Raw genomic sequence first — 22,607 nt, 5'->3', positions numbered from 1 at the left:
GAGAGTGGTGACTTGCCCTAGGGTGGTGGCAAGGAGGGAATAGATTTGACATTTGGAGCATAGTATCCATATAAAAGTTAGTTCTATAATATAAAAATATCTCTGACGATACATACTTTAGTGTGCTTCCACAGCTCGCCGAGGTTTTTAGTGAGAAGAGCTTCCAATTTCTTGTAACAAGCATCTACCGAACATTAGTTCATCAAACGATCATTGGAAAAAAGTATAATAATGCTCCTGGGGCGACAGGCTCCTTGGTTTTGAGCAAGAAGGAAGGGAATAGGGCTCTCAGCCCTTTCCTAAACTATCACTTGCCACCAGAGACTATGTCTCTGTCTTTCAGCTTCTCTGACCATTAGCAAAATGGTAGCTGCCCAGTTGAGACGGGGGCGGGTGTGCGTCCTGGGGGAGTCCACCTCCCACAGTATGAGAGCTGCCTGCACTGCTGACAGTTCTGAACTGAGAACCCAATCAATCCATATTTAATATTTCACAGAACCACTTCCCGAAGCTTCTAATTTGAACATACTAACACCTTCTGCACTTTGACATCTCACCTGAGTCCCTCACTTTTATACTCCGCTTTATTACCATTTTAGTTGATTTCATCACAGCTTCATGGAAAACAACTTCACCAACAACCATTTCCTGTCGTTATGAGGGCAGAATTGAAGTAATCCCCTGCTCGAGTACTAGGGAGTTTTTATGATAATTTTACCACAGGTAATGTTGTGATTTTTAAGTACATTTCTCTCTTGTAGCACTGTACCGATTCCTGTCTTTAAAAAGATAAGTATCGAATGCAGCTATAAAAGAAACATACCCATCTTCACAATATTAACAAGCCAATAAATTCCAAAAGATTGCTGCATCCCAGACTGGCTTACTTACCAGACATCCACTATCATACAATCACTTAATTTTACTCAAATCAGTGACACGCCCAAGCCTTGTAATACTGAATTATGAGGCAGGAAAGGGCCATCAGGTTTAGAGGCCCCCTCCCTAAACATTCCATACAGCAGTCTCCTCCAACAGCCTCGTAAAGGTCTCATTTGATTCACAAAACCACAGCCCTCACATCACTATTTAATAAAGAACTCTGTAATGCCCAAAGGCTATTGCAATCTTTCCTTTCAGTTCCCTCTTCCCATTTTTAAACATCTTTCTTGAGATATAATTGACACACAATAAACCACACATATTTAAAATATACAATTTGATGAGTTAGACACATGTACACACCATGAAACTATTAGCACAATCAAGATAACAAAACTTTCCATCGACCTCAGAAGTTCCCTCATGCCCCTCTGAAATTCCTCCCCAGCCCCTGAGAACCGTGGATCTGCTTTCTGTCAGTATGTATTAGTTTGCATGATCGAGAATTGTTTATAAACGGAATCATAGAGCATATACTCTTTTTCACTTGGCATCTTTCATCTCGAGTCTCAAGGACTCTTGGTTTACTCAACAGAATCACCAAGAGAATCACTGTACTTCATGAAGAAACTCCCCTCCTAATCCAGAAATAGGACTTTTCTAAATTTAGTCGGTTCTATTTGGGAGTACAGGGGTGCTGAGGCGCATGGGGGGCACTAGTGCTGGCCCTGCCCACTCTGCCTTGTCTCTCACTTAAGATAGGCAATGTGGAAATAGCTTTATTTGAAAAAGAAACATTAATTTTTTTCTGATTATAAAAGTAACACATCTTCACTGAAGAAAATACATAAATGCAGAAAAATATAGTAAAAAAAGACAAAAATCACCTGTAATCCCACCATCCAGAAAACCTCTGTTAACATTTTGATGTTCTTCCTTACAGTCTTTTTTCCATTCACTCTGATGGACTGAATTATGTTCCCCTCCAAATTCCTATGTTGAAGCAGGAACCCCTAGTACCTCACAGTGGGACTGCATTTGGAAATAGGGTTTTCAAGAGTTAATTAAGATTGAATGAAGTTTTAAGGATAGGGCCCTAATCCAAGATGACTGGTGTCCTTGTAAGAGGAGGAGGAGACATCGGGATGGGAGTGCATGGAGAAAAAGCCATGTGAGGACACAGTGAGAAGACAGCCTCCTGTAAGCCAAGGAGAGAGGCCTCAGGAGGAACCAAACCTGCTGACGCCTTGATCTTGGACTTCCAACCTCTAGAACTGTGAGAAATAAATTGCTATTTTTAAGCCATCCAGTTCTACGGTATTTTTTTACGGCAGCCCTAGAAAATTAATATGTGCACATATAAAAATACATATATTATCTTCAATTTAAAAATATTGGCATCAATCTGGCTATAAAGATGGTATCCTACCTTCTTTTTTTTTTGAGGAAGATTAGCCCTGAGCTAACATCCGCTGCCAGTCCTCCTCTTTTTGCTAAGGAAGACCAGCCCTGAGCCAACATCCATGCCCATCTTCCTCTACTTTATATGTGAGATCCCTGCCACAGCATGGCTTGCCAAGCAGTGCCATGTCTGCACCTGGGATCCGAACTGGCGAACCCCAGGCCGCCAAAGCAGAACGTGTGAACTTAACCGCTGTGCCACTGGGCCGGCCCCTATCTTCTTTTATTTTACATTATATTATGGGCATTTCCCTCTGTTATAAATGGCTATACAGAAACTTTGATGCTTAAATGTGCCATAATTTATTTCATGTGGCCCTATTGTTGGACATTAGTAGTCCTTCGTTTGTGGTTATCATAAACAACACTGTGCTGGACATTTATGTAGAAGAAATGCTCTTCCTGAACACTTCCTTAGGATAAATTACTAAAGGCAGAAGTAATAGATCAAGGGGTATTTTTGGACTCAACACATATTGCCAAACCGCCTTCTAGAAAACTTGTACCATACATATCTCAGCAGTATATGACATTGCCCGTTTCATGACAGCCTCACCCATACTAAGTATTTTCATTTAAAACATCTTTGGCAACAAGATTTTAAAATGAAATCTGACAAGCTGATTTTCGAGTTCATTGGAAAAGAAAATATGAAAGAATAGTCTAGAAAATTTAGGAAAAGCATAGCTATGAGCATGGATTTGCAGTACTAGATAGCAAAATATACTATAAAGCTGTGGTTAAGTGCTGTGACACAGAATCTAAAATAGATATACAGATCCATGATACATGCTATTTTAAATCAATGAGGGAAAGGAGGAAATAATCAATAAAGGATTTCACAACAATAGTCAAATTTTAGAAATAAAAGGTAAACCCCTGCTTCAGACCAAACAGGAAATAAAATTTAAGTGGATTAAAGAACTACATGCTAAAAACACACCCACAATAACAAAACAACCAACCACTGACAACACTATAGAGGAGTGTATCGTTGTTTTGGGCTAAGGAGGAGTTTCTAAGCAAGTTACAAAATCCAGAAGGAAGAAGGGAAATGACTGACAGGACTAAATCAAAATAAAAAACTTCTGTACAAAAAAGTTATTATAAACCAAGTTAAAAAGTAACTAACAGTCTGGGAGAAGATATTTGCAACATATATAAAAGACAACATCCATAATTTATAAATTAATAATAAAAAACACAAACAAAAAAAGTTGACAAAGAATATGAAGATGTAATTCATAAAAAAAATAGACATGGCCAAGAAACATAAAAAGATACTTAATTCTAGTAATAAGGTGGCTAATGCAAGTTAAAACAAATGTTTTACTGCATGTACTTCCGTAGTGTTTGATTTTTGCTGAGAAATGATTGCTAGATCACTCATGTAAATGAAAAACTTTAAATTAAAAATATTTGCCAATAAAACAGGTCAAAAAGTAGTATCTTGTCTCAATTTGCATTTCGTTGATTATTAGTGAGGACAAACCCTTTCACGTCTATTGACTATTCCGTTGCTTTTTCTTTCTTTTTTAATAAATTGTTGTTTGTAGAATTTGTACAAACAATGACATTTCCTTTTGGGGATTCATATTTTTTTCTCACTTATGTGAAAGTACTTCATATATATCAAAAACAACTACTCACTGTCACGCATGTTGCAATTATTTTTTCCCAGTTTGTCAAACACCTTTGAATTCTGTTTATGGTTCCTGCCTTTGCTTTAATGCTGAGGAAGCAGTTCTGCACTTTGAGATTAGATAAATACTTCTTAACAGTAAAACTAAAGTTGTTTTGGAGTAATATTGTAAAATCCAACTCTGAACAGGAAACTATCTGCGTATATAGCATCAAGGAAGAATCTCACGTGTTGTCCATTGTCAAGCGTCACAGCACCATCTGCTATAGTACCTTTCCCTTCTCAACAGATGTGAAATGTCCTCTTTATCTTGCACTGTATTCTTACATACACTGGGATCTAATTCAGAGTTTGAATGATTGCTTAATTTATCTACCAGTTTACTCCTGCATTAATACCATAGTATTTTTGTATGTAGTACTAATTTTAATACCTGATGGTACTAGACCTCTCATTTCATTTTTTTTTTTTCCATATTTTGGGGGGAAGGAATTCCCATTTATTTATTCTCTTGGAAAATTTTTTAAAGACCTTAGTCAAAGTTTTTTTAAAAAGCATAACTGGAATTCTGAGTAGTCTTGCATTAAATTGGTAGATTAAGACGGGAAGAACCAACATCTTTACTATATTAAATTTTCCTATCCAGGAATATGTCTTTCTATCATTCAGTGTTTCTTAAAGATTTATAGTTTCTTTACATTAGAACTTGTGGATTTATTAACTTTCTTCCTAGGTAGGTATTTGTTGTTTGTAGGGGGGAAAAAAGTTTAAAAAATCCAGATCCCCCGGCATGCTCACCTCATATACACACTGTTGATGAGCTCACCATGTCCCTCTGCTTCCCTCCTTTGTTGCTGACCCTTAGCCCATCTCCAACGGCAGAAAGTGGTTCAGGAACAGGTGATCCTTGGTAACATGGCAAGGGATGGACTTGGTACAAAGGCGAAGTATGGCTCGGGGGTTGTTACTAGGTATTTTATAGTTTTATTGCCTTTATGAATGGAATTTCTTCCCCTATTATACTTTCTAACCGGTTATTGGGGATATTTGAGAAAACTTGATTTTTGTATATATTATTGTATCTGTTTACATTCTTTAGAGTTCTTATTAGTTCTAGTAATTTTGCAGTTCATTTCCTTGGGTATATTATCACATCACATCTGCAGATAATGATATCTGGTCCCTTTTCCCCAACATCATGACACCTAATTCTTGTTCTTCCCTTCCCTCTGATCCTTTCTCTCTCCCCTCTCCGCCCCACCAGAACTTCCAGAGCAATGGTAAATAGAAGTGGTAATCAGGGCAGCTTCATGGGCACGTGACCTGTGCTTCCAGACAGGCCCTGCACTCAGAGGGGATCCACATTTAGTTTAACACTTCACTGCCCCTGTCTTGAATTTCTTAATAATCTCATCTTCGAACTTATGGTTTTTAAGATGGGACAATGGAGCAAGCCTGTGAACAGAGGAGATACACAATATACACATGTCCACAATTCCCCGCTGCCCTAGTTTGTGTAGAATGTTCACGATGCCTCACAAGGACAGAATTCCAATGGACCCGCAACACGTAGGAGCTGAGACTCAAAGCAGGGACAAGGGAAACATGCCATAACTATGACTGAGCAGCCTGGAGAGGCCACACTTTCCCTTTTAACTGGAACTTGCCTCAAAAGTAGAAAGGAGGCAACAGCGTTCTAAGAAGCACCAACGACCTAGGAACTCTATCCTATGTGATTTCCCTCTCTCAGCCAAATACTTATGCTAAAAATAATGACATAGCAAGAAAGGGAAGGATACAACAACCCATGCTTCCTTTTCCCTTCAGTTCTTCCTCACTAAGGAAGCTTACTGAGTAAGCCAATGGGAGAGAGTTTTTACAGAATGGGCATGAATTAAGAAGTGAAATGAAAACAGTTGAGTTTTGCACAGAATTTCTGCCATTCTGCTAAGAGCTAAATACATACACATGTATGAGCTACCCAATGTGGATTGTGTAATTTTAGTGATTCTGCACATAAGATAAATGCTCTTATATTTGCATTTAAAACCACCACTGTACGATATAAAGATGATAAAAATTCATGCTAATAATTTAAAAGTTTAATTTTTCTTTACTTAGAATGAGATTTAACAGCAAATAAAACATCATGCCAAGTTGAGAGACCGCAAAAGAAAAAAGATTTTTTTTCTAAAGTACCTTTAACAGCACTTTTTTCCTGCTCTTTGAACAAAAGGTCCCACATTTTCATTTTGCCCTGTGCCCCGCAAATTACGTAGCTGGCCCTGGTGGTTAAAATGGGTATTTTTTGTTTTAGGCCTTATCGAAACTGCCTCTGAATAAACTTCACTATTTCTAAAATGGCTCATTACAGAACTGTTACTGATGGTAAAAGATTGGAAACACCCTGCCTTGTCTGTCACAGGGGACTGGGGAGATGCACAGCAGCACCTCTGTTCAACGGATTACTTCACAGACGTGAAAAAGCAGAGAAAGCTCTAGATGCGCTGCTAAGAAACGATCTTCAAGAAACACGGTTAATTAAAAAAAGATATATGTGAATATGTGCTACCTTTTTAAATAAAACGGGGGAAATAAGAATATATATTTGTAATAGCTACTTAAAATATTAAATTAAAAAATTACCTATTAGGTTTTGGTGTGAAGGATTGGGGTACTGGGTTAGGGACTAGGCCAACAAAATTAGATCTTATACTCCTTTGACCACCAGAATGTCCTTCAGAGTCAGTGCCAGAGAAACATCTTACCCATTTACAGCCTGTCTATTCAGAATGCTAGTTTGAGGCAGAAACATGGTTTGTAAGAAACTGATATTGTTGCATAATGCTGGAAACATGCTCCGAGATGTCCCATTTAAAAACAAGTTGTGCACATTCACATTTACCTGGACACACAAACACACACTCTGCCATATTCCTTTATAATGAGGGGATATAAGTAGGATGCAAAAGCTTCAGTCCTGTAAAGTGTAGGAGTGAATCCTCTAAAATAAGAGCGATAAAAACTTTCTCAGGCTTTCTTTATTCTCAAAAAGGAAAACAAATAAGCATAAAGGCTAATGAAACATAAATGTACACTGACGCGCACACACACTGAATGGAGAAAGCTAAATGACCGAGGAGTCCCTCTCTCATCATCCCCCACTCCCTCCGCCACACAAGTACAGCCCAGTCTTGTTTGAGAACACGGGCTCCCCAGGGTAGACACAAACAAACTGTATTATCTTCTCTATGCATTTTTGTGGGCTATTCACTTTATCTGAATTTTTGTAAAACTCTAAAATCTTGTTAGAAAATAATGCCTCATTTTCTCCAGGGAAGGATGACAGATGACAAAATAACTAACTCCTACTGTAAGCCCCTATCAGATGCAAGGTGGTCCGCTGGAAGGGGCACTGGCTTTGGAGTGGGTCAGAGATAAATAAGCCTTTGCACATGCTGACCATTTTATGTGACTCTCCCCTGAAACTCCACCTTCTTCCTCTCCTTAAGGATGGCCCATTCATCACCTCCATGGGGAGGTCTTCCCTGACACCATCCCCCACGTCAGGTTAGGTGCCCCTGTTCCAGTGTTCCTATAGCATTTGCTGAAATCTCCCAATACATGACTTATCCTACTGTGTTGTCACCTTCTATTTAAGAGTCTTTCTCCTCCATTACATATGATCCTCCAAGGCAGAAACTACACCTGTGTATCTTTCTATCCCCAGTGCCTAAGATACACTTGGCAGTCTCTTAACAAATGTCTGCTAAATGCCAAGCAATTTACAGTAGATGAAGTTAAGCTTCACTGACAATTAGAACTGCCTTAATAGCTGGTTAGACAAATAGGCTGAGACTGCATTAAGGTCTGTAGCGCCCCTCTGCTATTCCAACAAGTTTGCTTCTTTGCCACATTCTAACATCTTCACCCCTAGTGCACTCCCCCACTCCCAAATCTCTGTCTCTGCTCCAGAGGACACTTATTTTTGAAACACAGTTGTAAAGCATGCAAGTCATAGCCCTAGTTCAGCGGATGCCAAAAGCCCTTCACACCACAGATTTCCAACTCTGTTTACTTTCCCAGGAATTTTACTGAATACTAAACATCCTGTTATAATTTCAAAATACTTTTAAATGACAGCAGCAACTATAGACCACCTATTTCCATTTCCTGTCTTCAGCTCTCCCAAAGGGAAACAACTGCCAGCCATTTTGTTACTGTGTAAATTAGCACTTTTGTAATATTGTTTAACGAATTCTTCAAGGCCCAACTAAAAATATCATTCTTCATGAAGGCTTACCTTACGAGGTAAGAAAATACGTTGGATTCCTTCACAACCAAAGTAAATATTTAACCTTTCTCCACACTCTTTGCCTTTGTCTGGTGTTCTCCATTCCACATATTTCTACATCTTGCCACGTGCTGATACAGCTACTTTTAAGTTTCCTGATGGCTGGAGCCCCTTTTACACTGTCCATCTCTCTGTCTTTGCACCAGTCATCTGTCTGTCTGCTTTCAGCTCCATTCCTTCCCTTGTTCTACCTCATATCTTGGAGGCTAAAGTTCTACTTGCCAGCTTGGGTTTTCTGTGAAGTTCTGGCAATAGAAGAGAGTGGTGAGAGACTGGAAGATGGGAGGAAGACAGAAAACATCTCTCTTCTATCTGCTCCTGGTGGTACTGCAGGTGGCACAGTAGCAGATGAATACGGGCTCGTGTTTCCATTCAGACAGCCCAGTTCCGTGGTGGCAGCAGTAGTGAGCGTTCCCAGAGCTTCAGCAACACAGAGTTCCTGTGCCTATGCTGTCTATTTTGGTTGCCCTACATCAGTTATTACCAAGAAACTAGAACAAAAAAGCCACCAGTCTTGGTGGTTCCATGCTGGCAGACACAGAGGTAACACTTAATGAGATAAAGCTGGTGATGGAAGCTGCTTCTCATTCTTTGAAAAGGTTAGAGAGCGTTGAATTCTGAGTTAGAGCTCCATGCTCTAGTCACTACTATCTCTTAAGCAAAGGCAGAGCCAAGGATAAGGATGGAGAGGGACTTATGAGAACTTACGTTTTCCAGAAGAACCAGAAAACCTTAGGAAGGGAAATCAGACTCCTGTAATGCCAAATACCACACTCTAATACCAGTGTAAAGTGCTTACTGCTCTCCCAAGTCTTCCTAAAAGCATATTCTCTATTCATCTACAAGACTCATAAGAGAAGAAGAGCTATTTAAAAAAGAAAAAAGAAGTGCAAATAGCCCTTAAACATATGAAAAGATGCTCAATTTTTCTTCTAAGAGAAATGCAGTTCAAACTGCACTGAGATACCATTTCTCACCTATCAAACTGGCAAAAATCCAGAAGTCTGACAATATGCTCCATTGGCAAGGCTGTGGGGAAATAGTCATTATCATACATTCCCAATAAGAATTTAAAGATAGTACAATCCTTATGAAGGGGAATTTGGCATTATTTAGCAAAATTATACATGTAATCCCTCTTCTAGGAATTTATCCCAAAGATATATTAGCAAAAATAAGAAAAGACTGATGCACAGGGGAATAGCAACATGTGCAACATCAGGAGACTGAAAACAAGCCCAACGGCTCATCAACAGAGCGCTCGCTGGATAGACTACAGCACATCCGCACTAATGAGTGCCACGCAGCTGTAAAAGGAATGAATGGCAACTCTCTCTAAAGCCAGCTCTGGGATAAGTGTTAAGTACAAAAAAGAAAAGTGAAGAAAGTATGTGTAGCATATATTATGGTACCAATTATTTAGGAATGTCGGGGAGCATACAAAATATAACATACATACACATTTACTTATTTTCCACTTTTTTTAATAGAAGGCTAACCTGAAAACTAGAGGAAAAAGAGATTACCTACAGGAGTAGAGGGGACAGGAACAGAAGCTCAGTTCCTCTAAATACAGCTCTTTTGTAGATTTGATTTGGAACCATGTAAATATTTTACATAGTTATAAAAAAATTTTTTTGAAGGAAATCCCTAAATATTGAAAGCAAAATGGAACAAATGAATCTAACTGTATACTGAAATAGTGGCATGACCACACAGAATTATTTGAAGTGAATTGAAAACACAGTAATTTTACTGTACATCTCTACTGGGATATACCCTAAGGACTCCAAAAATGATTTCAAAAATCTTACTCTATTTTCTTACATTATATGGTTCATGGCAGTTTTGGTACGGTAATTCTGAGACTATTTTGTATGTACTGAGGACAAAGCAAATGAATTATTGTACTGCCTCACTGGTAACCAAGATTTTCAGTATGGAAAAAAGGAGAGGAAAGATCACAGGTTAAACAAAAACTTTGTGTATTGAATTTTAATTAGAAGTGTCAGCATGCACTCATGATATATTTTACCTGATAAATTTATGATATATAAAAAAACAAATATATGTTCATGTATTTCCTAGTTTTGCCCACTGAAAAGACCTAGAAATAGTGACCATCCAGTAGAAAGGATCATTTATAGTGCTTAGATTGAGGTTTCCAAATGTGATTTCAAACTAAATGGAACCAGGGCCTCCTGAAGAAAAGGCCGATTCTATATCAAGGACAGGAAATGTACAAGATGAACCTGGTACATTTTGTCATTCCAGAAACCAAGGAATTACTGAGGTCATGCCAGAAGGACTTAAAAGCCAATATGAAGAGGCTAAAGATAGGGACAATTTGAATATAAATAATACTAGCTGCAAGTGATTAAAAGACATCCAATTTGTTTAATCTCATAAATTCAAAATGATACATACTTGCCCCTTTCCCCTCCCCCTGGCCCCCCAAAAAACCGACAGACAAACCTCATTGATCACCTCTGGAGAATGCTAGGTAACCACCTCTTTAATTTGAAAACTGGTAAATAAAAAGAAAGAATATAACATTTATCCTTCTTTTCCTGGGCAAACTGCATCTCAGGATTATCAAATGAGTGTTGAGGAAATTCATGTCTTTCTAGCTACTAAATGAAGAAGGAATGACAGAATATAACCATTTTGCAATCCTAAATTATGAAATAACGAATCTAGGAAATGATCATGGATGGATGTGAATATCTAAAAGAGAGGGACAACCAGATTGTCTGCACTTCTTGATACACATATACCACCACCAACAGAGCATCCTTACAAAAGAACAGAACTTGAATCAGATTAAGCCTCTCTCTAACAACGAAGTTACAAGAAATACAATAGAGGAACATGTTAAATGTTACCATAAGGATTCAATCACCAAAATCCAGGCTCTTAGGAACTCTACAGGACAAAAACCTCGGTTTTTCAACAAATAAATCATAATTAGAGAGAGAAGAACAAAAAGAAAGACAGAGACAGATAGACATGTGGAAGGAAACCTATACATTTAAGGAGATTTGAGAGTCACAACAACTATTTATTGATAGTATGGATCTTACCTAAATTCTTATTTAAACAACGTGAAAAAACACATAAGCTCACTTGAGACTTTTGATCCAGTGAGGGACATCTGAACACTGATTGTATATTTGATACTCGTAAGGAATTTTGGTTCAATTTTGGGCTATTACACTGTGATTATGGCTATAAAAATAAGACCTGATTTTTAAAGATACATATTGAAATATTTATGGATAAAATGATAAAATGGGGTTGGCTTCAAAATAACCTAACGGGGAGGAGGTAGGTAGAATATAGATAAACTAGGTTGTTTGTGAGTTGACAGTTGTTTAAGCTGAGTAATGTGTACTATTATCTCTACCTGAATAGCTTAGTAGAGTATTCAAAGAAGTGAATTTAAACACAAGACTAAATGAAAAGGAAGATTTGGCAATTATGAAAAAGTAAAACGACTTGCCAAACGCCATGTACGTATCATAAAGTGGAGTACCAAGGCAAAGCAAACACGTTCTCTGGGAAGTTGAATGCTTATAAAATGACAGTCACATCTATTCTAATTATTCCCTCCACGTCTCACTGGTAAGACGGATCGAGTTTCCCACAAAGCCTCCTAACGAAGAGGAGACAGTCCTCACAGGCTGATTCTCCCAGGCGAGACTACAGCCCAGCATGATCCAGAAGCAGCCACCAAAGGAGAAGGGCAGCAGCAGATAAGGTGGAAGAGGTGTAGGCAGAGTCTGAAGGCCCGATGTGGTCAGGGTGGCTGAGCTGGGTCCATTTCCATGGACATATGAACCCGTGGGGTTCCGAAGCTTCCCCACGAATCTGTACAAGTGAAGCAGCATGAAGAATGACAAGCTGTCAACAAAAACGGGAAGGAAACCCTTTCATGGAAAAAGGAGATTAAAATCTCATAAAGCTGATACAGTTATTTTTATTTATGTTTTTCCTGGCATCATTACACGTTTTAAATAATAACATTAAAATCTGATTTTGAAAAACTACACAAACACTTTTAAAGTAATTTTTAAGACCTATAAAGAGAGTGCTACTCTAATTAGAATAGCCTGGACCATGAAACTGAGACCAGCAACTGTGAAAGAAGTTCTAAATCTCGGAACATAAAAGTAGGGTTTGAAACACTATTAGTTATTCATGATGACATTATTTTAGTTTTACTTTTTTTTCCCCATGGAAACCTGGAGTTTCTATAAGTAGTTCTGAAGGGAGGAATACATATCTCACAGAATATAGTAAGGAGTAAGTAGTAGGCAGCTACAGTTAAAAAATAACTCCAGGTGGTTCCAACATACACTGTGCCCCCACTAGAGGACCATCCTTTCTTGGAGGTCCCTGTAGGGTGACTGGCTGAGGCCTGTGTGCAGCCAAAACGCATCTGAGACCATCAACATGGAAAGCTGGCCATTACTATTTCAAACACCCCTTTCAACTAAGCCCAGCTGTCATGTTAGACAAAGGATAATGAAATCCCCCTGTACTCCCTCATAACTCCTATCGGCTCCCTGTCTGCCCAGCATGGGGACAGCTTTGAGCTGTGAAGATGGTAGGAGGAGGGCCAGAGGGAACCCCACTGCAGGCCATCTGCTGGCAAGTGCACGCACAGATCTGCCTACCTGCACCACTGCTCCCATGTGGTTGAGGGATGATGACAGGCAGATGATTGCAGTGCCCTTTGCAGTCAAACTTGTGAGCATCATAGAAAAACGCCTGAAGAAAAGTGTTGGACCAGACACCAAAAACACTTCTTGCATCTCTGCAGTCTTCTTTCATCCTGTGACATGCCTGAGACTAATATGGCTCCTGATAATGCTGACTAGTTCAGTCTGGATGGAACATGCAGACCACCAATAGCATCCCTCACTACAACTGATTCTGAGTTTCATTCCTGTAATGGCCTCTCATGCTGGATAGGCTTGTTTCTTTGATAACTACAGTGTCCACAAACTTGTTCTTCCTCCAATAAGAATGGGGGGCTGATTTAAGTAGATGGTGCCTTCTCTGCAGCATGTTCAAAAATGCAGTGCACTGGGCTGAAATGAATAGTCAAACGCTACACGTCTTATGACTATGAAGTGGTTTGGTTTTTCAGATCCTTCTCAGTGAGGACTCCCCTAACTACACAATCACACACACAGTGAGGCCTACAGTCTATACAAGAGCCTAGGCAGCAGGTGACAAGGAGTGTCCTCTCCACGACCCTCCATCGTCAAAATTCCATACAGTCCACCAAATGAAAAGCCTTGATAATATCAGGCAATGCTTTAGCACTGTTAACTTTTAAATGATCTAGAGGTCACAAAAATTATTAACGTTCATATTTAACATTAAACACTACATCCACAACAAAGTTAAAACCAATTTATTTATTTTAGTTGAGTGCTAAAAGTTCTCTATACATTGGAATAATTTCTACTCCTGCTACTTTATTGATATTACTCTCCTAAATTTCCCTAAGTAAAGGATTATGTTTAGGACACAGCAGATGGCAGGAAAATTTAGACTTGTGACCATTCAAAGAATTAAGTAAATATTTGCAAGTTATACTCATCTCTCCCATTCTAATCATCATCATATTGTCAGGACATGTGTCAATATGTATGGGTCCCAGCATGGAGAGGACTTGAGAAGGAGAGGAGAAATGAGTCCCTTTGTAAAGGCAAATTATTCTATTTTAGGTACACCAAAGTAGGGGAATCTTATCCCCACCCCTGCCCCCCGCCACTTGAACATACAGAGTCTCTTTTCAAAGGAAGCTGCAGTAAAGCCACAGATTTAAGGATCTAATTAGTGAAACTAAGATCTTTTCAGGAGGTGAGTAAAAACCTGTGAGCATGGGAAAAAGGAACAACCAGTCTGGATGGGAAAAACCACTCATGATATCTAGAATGTCAAGATCTAAGGTGGAATGTACACAATGCCAGACTAACTATTACCGAAAACAAAATCAAAACATAACACAAAACCACCAAGCAAACAACTAAAACAAAATTAAAAATACACTTTTGAAAGATCAGTCAGGCAGTATTTCCCACACAATAACCTGACTTTCACAATGACAATTCAGTTACTCTAGTCTTACTTAAATTATATGCTGGCATTTTCTTGAGGTGAACTTGGCTAACAGGACACATATGGACTGACGTCTCTATGAAAAGAAGGTATTCTCACAGCTGAGCAGACCATTCATATCAAATCAAAGGCCAAAATACCTGCGTGGCCTTGGAAAGTATGAGCACTGGATCAATATTATATAGACTTCCTCCCTGATCTTACCCACCATTAAATATAGAAAAGCCTTTGGTAGGAAAGGCTTTGCCTGACGATCATAAGCATTCCTCACATAGCAAATCTGAATGAATCACTAAAACGTTTCCAATTCTTAACTACTAGAACAATATTTATATTCTTTTAAGTTTACTGGACTTAGTATTTTGACTACTTCTCCAAACATAAGCCCTCCCCTATGTCACTCAGCCATAAGGCACTCAAATCAACCAGAGTTCTTAGTCAAAGCTGATTAAGATGAGTTAATGGAATATCAAAATATCTGAAGACAAAATATCTAAGTATATGTACAAAAATGTAATTGTAACACTTACCTATCAGCCCCTTCTCCAGGGTGAAGGTTTTGTTTGTAAACATACATTCAAAAGCCACAATGTGAAAAATCTTGTTCACTGTGTTGTGAGTCCCAACTATTCGAATATACCTGGGGGTAAAAAGAATTTGTTGAAGAAAACAAGCTTCCATGATAAGCAGCCCAAAGACAACAGAATAAGATACAATATGCAAACATACGGTGTACCAGGGCATGGACTAAAGGAGACTTTGAACTTGACTTCAGACCCTGTACCTGCTCCTCAGGGCTAGCTCCAACTGAGCCTAGAAGAATCACAGCAAAATTAGGGAGACGCCACTTTCTGGAGAATTAAGTGGAACTCAGATTTGATTTACCTAGAAAATCAAACCAGGTACTGTTCAACTCAACCCCTGAATGTTAGTACAATTATATGTCCGTGAGACACTTACACTGGAGAATAACAAACGCCTTCTATCCTCGCCTTGTGGTTAGGAATGTGCCTGTGCACAGGTGCACAAACACACAAAAGCAAATGCTTTCCAACTCAATGAAAGATTTCATCCGGTGGAGACAGATGCATGAAATCAATGCTTTCTTCTTTAAAGGAAAAATCCACAGAAACTACTGAGAACCACTCACTTCTTGTATTTTAATATTGCTCCTAAATTCTTGTTAGGAAGTTAACCCTATATACTTACGCCAGGCCCCCACTTAACTGCTGGGAAGCCTTCTCCTGACCAGAGGAAGTGATCTGCAGTGGTGACCCAGCCTGCTCTCAGCCTCCCTCCTGACCACATAGATCTGGCATCTGCACACAGTGCAGAGTTTCACGGGGCAGGTCTTGAGCATCTCGGCCTGTTCACCCTCTGTATCTCCCTGGAGGCTTCACCTCTGACAAACGAGAATTAACCTTGGACTGACTCGCTCCTCCCACTCTCCAAAGGGACTTGACAGTTCACAGGCTAATGAACAGACAAACTCACTCTTCTGAGTGTCACACATTCCACAGGGAATGTGCCACAAACCGTCTTACTAGAATTCAAAGGAAGAACCAGGAAAGATAACTAGATTAACCAATGACACTCTCTAAAATTATGAACTACACACTCTGAAGGATGGGGCATATTTCAATTAGGAGATGACAGACTGGGCAAAGTTTTAGTAATATCCTCCCTCTGCTATGTAAAACAACCTTCGACTCAGATGATGTAATTTTACTTCTGAGTTAATTGCTGTTCACTAATCCAGTAATTTCTTTACATTTCTCATCACTCGAGTTAACTGTATAACGTCAATGCCAATTTTAAAAATTCACATTGGGGAAGACTCTATCTGGGGTTTTCGTAACATGGGCTTTTTCTCCTGTTTCTTCAAGCCTGAATCTCATGGCATTCCCTGTGCACCTCATTTAGCCATCTGCTCCTTGACACGAGTTGGTAACTCATCTTCATAACCAATGCGAATGTTATCCCCCGGACTGGCTGTTCAGTGTGCCCATATCCACTGCAAGGGGAGACTACTCTTCCTGTGCGGAGAGTCAGGGCAACTGCCGCACTCACCAGACCCTCTGGGTAAGCAGGAGGTGGGCCCTGATCTGCTCTCGAGCCCTCAAGGCAGACAGAAGGTGCTGACTTTATTGGGTTTGGGTGGGCGGTGGGGTTCATTTAAAATAAGTTCTTAATGATCTGGGTAGAACAGATCGTGCTGGCCTTTACTGCTGGCGGTGACAATCTCTCTGGTGCTTTCTGGAACGGAAGGGGTGTGTTAAGCCTGGCACCTTGGCCTGAATCTAATTTTGTCCATTTCCTTAAAACCACAGGAACTCAACCAGCATAGCATTTTCAACCGCACATGGTCGTGACAGCCTGAGTGCTGCTGTCTGCAACCTTGGAGGGGATGGAGGGAATGTGGTTTGGCGGAATTTGATCAGATCATTTTCCTGTTCCCTAGGTCGAGACTCTTCCAAAGGAAAGACAGCTCTCCTAATACTGTACAAGGTAGAGGAGCCAGGAAGTGACTAATAGGGCCATTTCCCATTGGCAGTTCTTAAAGTTAATAGTCTGGTCTGACCCAAGGGGAGGCAGTAATGTTCCCTCCCTTTCTTTCTTTTTAAAACACTATATGGAACCAGGCTTTCCAAGTTTAGATAATAGTCATTTCCCAAATTTCACCCTGGTGAAAATATCAGGAATGAGAGAAAATATGCAAACTTCCCCTCCCTCGTCCCCCAATTATAAGAAACTGAAAATAAAAAATTGTACTGGAATACATTTTACAGCCTTAATGATAGTGTTTGTGATAACAAACAAGATAATATATATGGTTGGAAAAGCACTGAGAGATGCCTCCAGATAAAAAGTTCTCTATAAATGAAGATAATGTTATCTCTGCTGCATAATCCTGAGGTCAAATTAGCAATTCACCACTGTACATCACACTTCTTGATTAGCCTGTTATGTATGTAATGCTCATAACAAGTTTAATTATTCTACTTCCACTATACTTTCTAAGTCTCCATAAAATTATAGCATAATTTATAAAAATGGCACAAAGTCCTTATTCAAATACACATTTAAAAAAATGGGAGCAAAGTCGCAAGAAAGAAGTCATGCACCTTTTCTTCAGCAAGGAGTTGTCTAGCAGAGGACTCTGTCCTTTACTAAAGATCTCGACCACAATTAGCAAATAGGCTTCAGCCAATCCCCCAACTTCAGGGACTGGAGGGGCAGCCTGGAGCTCTACATTAAGAACTCAGAGGCCGTGTCCAGCTCAGGGGAAGGTGTGCCCTGATCCATGAGCAATGCCTAGAAGGGAGAGGGAGGCAGCACAGGGACCATCCTTGATCATGAGCAGATTTCCTTAATGAGGCTCACAATGGAGCATTACCCACGAGGAAGAGAAGTTATTACTACTCAAGCTATTGAAAATCCAAGGGATGGGGATGGGAAAGAGTCCTTTCTCTCTTTTTACACTTTTTTTTGAAAAACAAAGCAAAACTTATTTCTGGGTCATAACACCTAAACCAGAGAAGTCGATACCACATTTTCTCTGTCACAAAAGATTTTGAATAAGAGGTAAAGCTTGAGATTAATTTTTTTTTCCTTTCAGCATCATCTCTCCAATGCCCAGCCAGACTCTGATTTAACCTGATAATAAGGGCAGTGGCAGCTAGTGACTTCATCAGTGTGCCGAGAGGAGCACTCCTGAAAAATAGAACAGCTCTCCTTTGTTCTCTCTGAAGTCCTCAACAGCAGCTCAGGCAGTTGGAAGATAATTAAAACTTCAACAGTGCCGAGGAAGGCAGATATGCAACAGATTGGCCGTTTCTGATGAGGATGAATGCTGTCCACATGAGCCCTAGCCTAACTGTTTCCAGTACCCTCCTCCTTCTCTATGTTAGCTGTCTTCTAGTTACTGACAAAGGCTGGATCCTGAACACAGTTCAGAATAGGATGTTTCAATGCAGAAGTTTCTAGGAGCTATAATACTCTGGGTGAAAAGAAATTGTCTTCTTTAATAAAATGAAACCTAAAACCCTTCAAGGATAGCACTCTAAAATTGAAAGGCACTATAGAGTTTTGAAAAACGTGCTTTAGAGTCCAACAGAACCAGGTTTTCAGCCCAGCCCCATCACTTAATTAACTCTGTCACTTTGGGGAAAAAAAATGCTTTAAACCTTTTTGAACCTTAGTTTCCTTCTCTATAAAATGAGGTCAATAACACAGACCTTATAGGATATTTAAATGAGATAAGTATTAAAAGTGTCTAATGCAGTGCTTGGCAGAGTAGGATATCATTAAACAGAAATTCTGTTGTAAGAGTAAGCTGTTGGATGCAGAATTTCTTGGTCTGGATTTTAGAACGCTGGTTATCTGAGAGAGCATTCCTAACTGTGGATGCTAAAATGGTGCCTCCATGACGAGGCAGGCTAAGGGCAGGTTTCAAGAACACAGGCAAGGTCTCGCCCTACTTCTTAGGACACCACACTGGGCCACAACAAGCGACCTGTTCCAAATCCAAATGCAGATTGCCTGGTTCAATGGTGTTTCCTGCTTTAAGCCCCCAGTCTCTAGAAAAGTCCATTTAAAATGTTCGTGACCTGAGTCAGCTATGCATGAGGAAGCAAGGGAAGAATCTTTTGCCCATATTGGGTCCAGCTACCCATACTCACAGAATGGGGTCCAGCCACCCACACCCACAGAATGGGGTATTCAATGCTATACTGAACCAAGCGTGCAGAGGGAATAAGAGGGGTAAATCATTACTAACACAGCACAACCCAGTGCTACCAAAATAGACAGTGATTCCAACATCAGAGATAAATATTGAAGTGTTGTTTTGTATTTGGGGGAAATGTGAAAAGAAACAGCAAAGTTTCTTTTTTGTGTAAACTTTGGAAGTTTGAAGTTTGAATTTATTAAAAAAAACCCTCAAACCAGCATTTCCTTACAAAGAGATATCACAATACTGAGAAATACAGAGAAATTTTGCTTTGGAGATTTCATTGCATTCCCTGTGTCTTCTGGGAATAGAACTGCAAATTCTTATTTTTAACCTATCTTTCCATCATTTTTTGTCACAATGCTACCAGATTTAACTTCTAAGTCACGTACAATACATCTTTAACAAACTAAAGAAAATAGAGAAAAATAGCAACTCGTACATTCCCACCTTAAACCCCCTGGCATTCTCTAGTCTTTAGTTCAGGTGGACCACAAGGCTAATTGTGGTTGTAGTTAATTCTCATCCTTTGCTTCTAGTTAGGTGATCACCTAACTTCTGTACTGAGCAAGTACTACTACAAGGTAAAATTGAATTCAGTAAGAAATATTTAAACACGCTCTTGAGGGATCAACTAAAGCCAAATCCATCAGAATTTTATTCTCTGGTAAACAAAGTTTATTTTCAAATTGAACTTCATATTCTTGGGTTAAATAAAGACTCTTGAGAAAACCAGAGTTAGCTTACGACTGGTCCACAACAAGGGATGCTCAACATTTTGGCTCTTCCTCTGAGGTGGCCACAGAGAACTCTGAGGAGAAAAACCGTTCTTTGCTGTGGCCAGAGGCAGTCACCTGACAAGACCTTTAGCTGCAGCATTTGCTACAGACTTGGGACCATGTGGGGTTTGGATTCCCCATTTCCAACATTTCCTATTTGACCTTTCCTTTCAAGGAGATCCTAAGAAAGTACATAAATAATTCCCTAACCCAAGAAGCAGGTAATGTCTGCAAGCTTCCCAGGCTGATATTTTCTTCTAGTTCTGGGTACAATGTTAGTGCTCTTATAATCAAACCACAGACTGGAGAGGGAAGTGACTTCAGGTCTTGTTGCTAAGGCAGCAAGTGGAAAACAGTTTACTGCCAGAATGACAAAAAGCTTCTAGAAAAAGCATGTTGCAACAGAAAAGATTTGTTACTCTTAGAAAACCTTCCCTCTGGCTGATCTGTGGAGCTATAGATTCTCCTCTACTGACTTCAGCAAAGGGCCCCTGCAGCATTTGCTTATTTGGGAGAAGAAGAATTATTGAAAGGTTAAACACTGTGTGTCCAGAGTTAGCCTAAGCAGAGGCTACGTCTGAGAGAGCAGCGCTGATGTGGTCTGACCACTAGTCCTGCAAAAGGAGCAACCAGATTCCAGCATCTTCACTATTCAACCTGAAGTGCAAATGAAACAAGAAGGCATCTTGTTTTTCAGAGAAAATTGATGCTATATTGACCCAAGTGTGCAGAGGGGATAAGATGGGTAAATAATTACTAACATATCATAACCCACTGCTACCAAAATAGACAGTCATTCCAATATCAGAGATAAATATTTAAGTGTTGTTTTTTATTTGGGGGAAATGTGAATTTTGAACAGTAGGTTTTTATCCTCACATTTAATACGCAGAACTTAAAATTTGCCATAATGATAAACCTTCAACTTATGAAACTGTATTTGGAATTAATATCCCAAATAGAACTTAATTATAATATTCATCTAAATCATATGAAAATGATATGATACGTAAAATTTAATTCAACAGCCCTTGTAGGTATACTGGGTAAATCTGCTATTAATCAAGATTTAATAAACACCTACTAGGTACAAGAATCTGTGCTAAACACTGTGAGGATTGGACCAGAGAGACAGGACGTAAACCTTCATCTGGGGAAGTTTATAGTGTAGTTTAGACGGCAAGATTAAAACTCATCAAACTGTATGACTTTTGACAGAACTAAGTCAAAAGAAAGAAAAACCTAAGTTCTACTCAGAGCTTCACAACGCATTAGATACAAAATTTGGGGCAAGTTCCTTAATTTCTGTCAGTCTCAGCTCCGCATTGGTAGTAATGGTGAGGAGAAGGATGTAAGAGCTTCTTACCTATTCACACATGGTAGCCTAACCTTAGAATGCCAAATTTAGCAACAAGAACTTTAAAGTCCTCCCTGTGAACTACTCGTGCTTCAAAGATCAAAACAAAATAAACATGGCTGAAAGAAAGATAATTCCCTCCGCCACACACAGACATACCATCACTGATTTACCCAACAAATATTAACTGAGTATTTATGTACTATGTGACAGCTACTCTTGCCGGGTGCCGCGATATGGGATTGAACAATACAGATAAAATCTCTTCCCCGTGGAATTTACATCTCAGGTCAGGAGACAGACAACAAACAAAAAAATCAAGTAATTATCCACAGGTTGGTAAGCGATGTGCTTAGCACAGAACTTGATAAACAGTTATAAAACCTCTCCCTGCAGGAAGACAGAAGGGTCAAATGGGAAGGCACAAGTAGCTCTCTGCCTGAGAACATGGATACAGCGTAAATGAGTCTGCAGTACAGACACAGTACACCTATGACAGACAGCTAGCAGGACACAGGCAAAAATCTAACTGAATAGGCTTCTTAGGATCTGGAAAGAGGAACTGATTTGAATTTCATGGGAAGAAATGCCTTATTTATTTCATGGTTTATTTTTCTTTTTATCTTTGCTTTTTTTTCAGATTGTGATTTTCAAGATATTAATAGAGAGACAAAAGTGGGAAGCGGAGGACACAAAATGAAAAACGAATACGGGAAAGAGGGAAGGAGGGAAAAAGGGAGAAAGAGAGAAAGGGCTAAAGGGATGGGCAGGGGAGAGGGAGAGAGCAAGCATGAACACAAATAAACCAATCCCTTCTGTCTCTGTTACGCGCTAATGTGAACAAATCCCCACGTGGGAATACTGTTAACCAGTTTTATTACTCAATAAAACATCTGAACCCAACACAAAGAATATTTTAAGAAATAGAACTAAATTAGAAAAAGTTCAACATTTGCATTTTTTCATTAACTTTTCCCCTAGCCCAAGATGCTGGGGGCGGGGGAGAAAATTTCACTAGTTTTGTCTTTAAAATGGCTGCATTATCTTTCTCAGTTTATCCAATAGGCTGTGCATTTCGACGAATGTAGACAAATGAGTCTAATGGAATTGGGCACTAGAGAAAAGGCAGAAGAAAATTAAATTTGTTAGTTTCCCTATGAATCTGTAAGAACTCATTTGGTGACTATGACCTGTGGCAAGCCTGCTTTAGGATCATGGTAGGTAAGGAAAATCTCTCTTTTCTTTAACCTAAGACTATGGTGAGT

General features: G+C 39.4%; 1 protein-coding gene across 1 annotated transcript in view; it reads right to left on the bottom strand.

Annotated features, from left to right (window-relative positions):
* Positions 1-22,607, bottom strand: part of BTBD9 (BTB domain containing 9) — a 382,599-nt gene that overhangs the window by 123,619 nt on the left and 236,373 nt on the right. The window contains exon 7 of the mRNA XM_046639501.1: positions 15,005-15,114. Within this exon, the coding sequence (XP_046495457.1) occupies positions 15,005-15,114 (110 nt within the window). The remainder of the gene's footprint in view (positions 1-15,004; positions 15,115-22,607) is intronic.

The sequence above is a fragment of the Equus quagga genome, chromosome 15, assembly GCF_021613505.1.
Source record: "Equus quagga isolate Etosha38 chromosome 15, UCLA_HA_Equagga_1.0, whole genome shotgun sequence".
In the NCBI taxonomy this organism is placed as follows: Eukaryota; Metazoa; Chordata; class Mammalia; order Perissodactyla; family Equidae; genus Equus; species Equus quagga.
The sequence above is the reverse complement of the archived record's forward strand: the minus strand, read 5'-3'. Positions and strand labels throughout refer to the sequence as shown.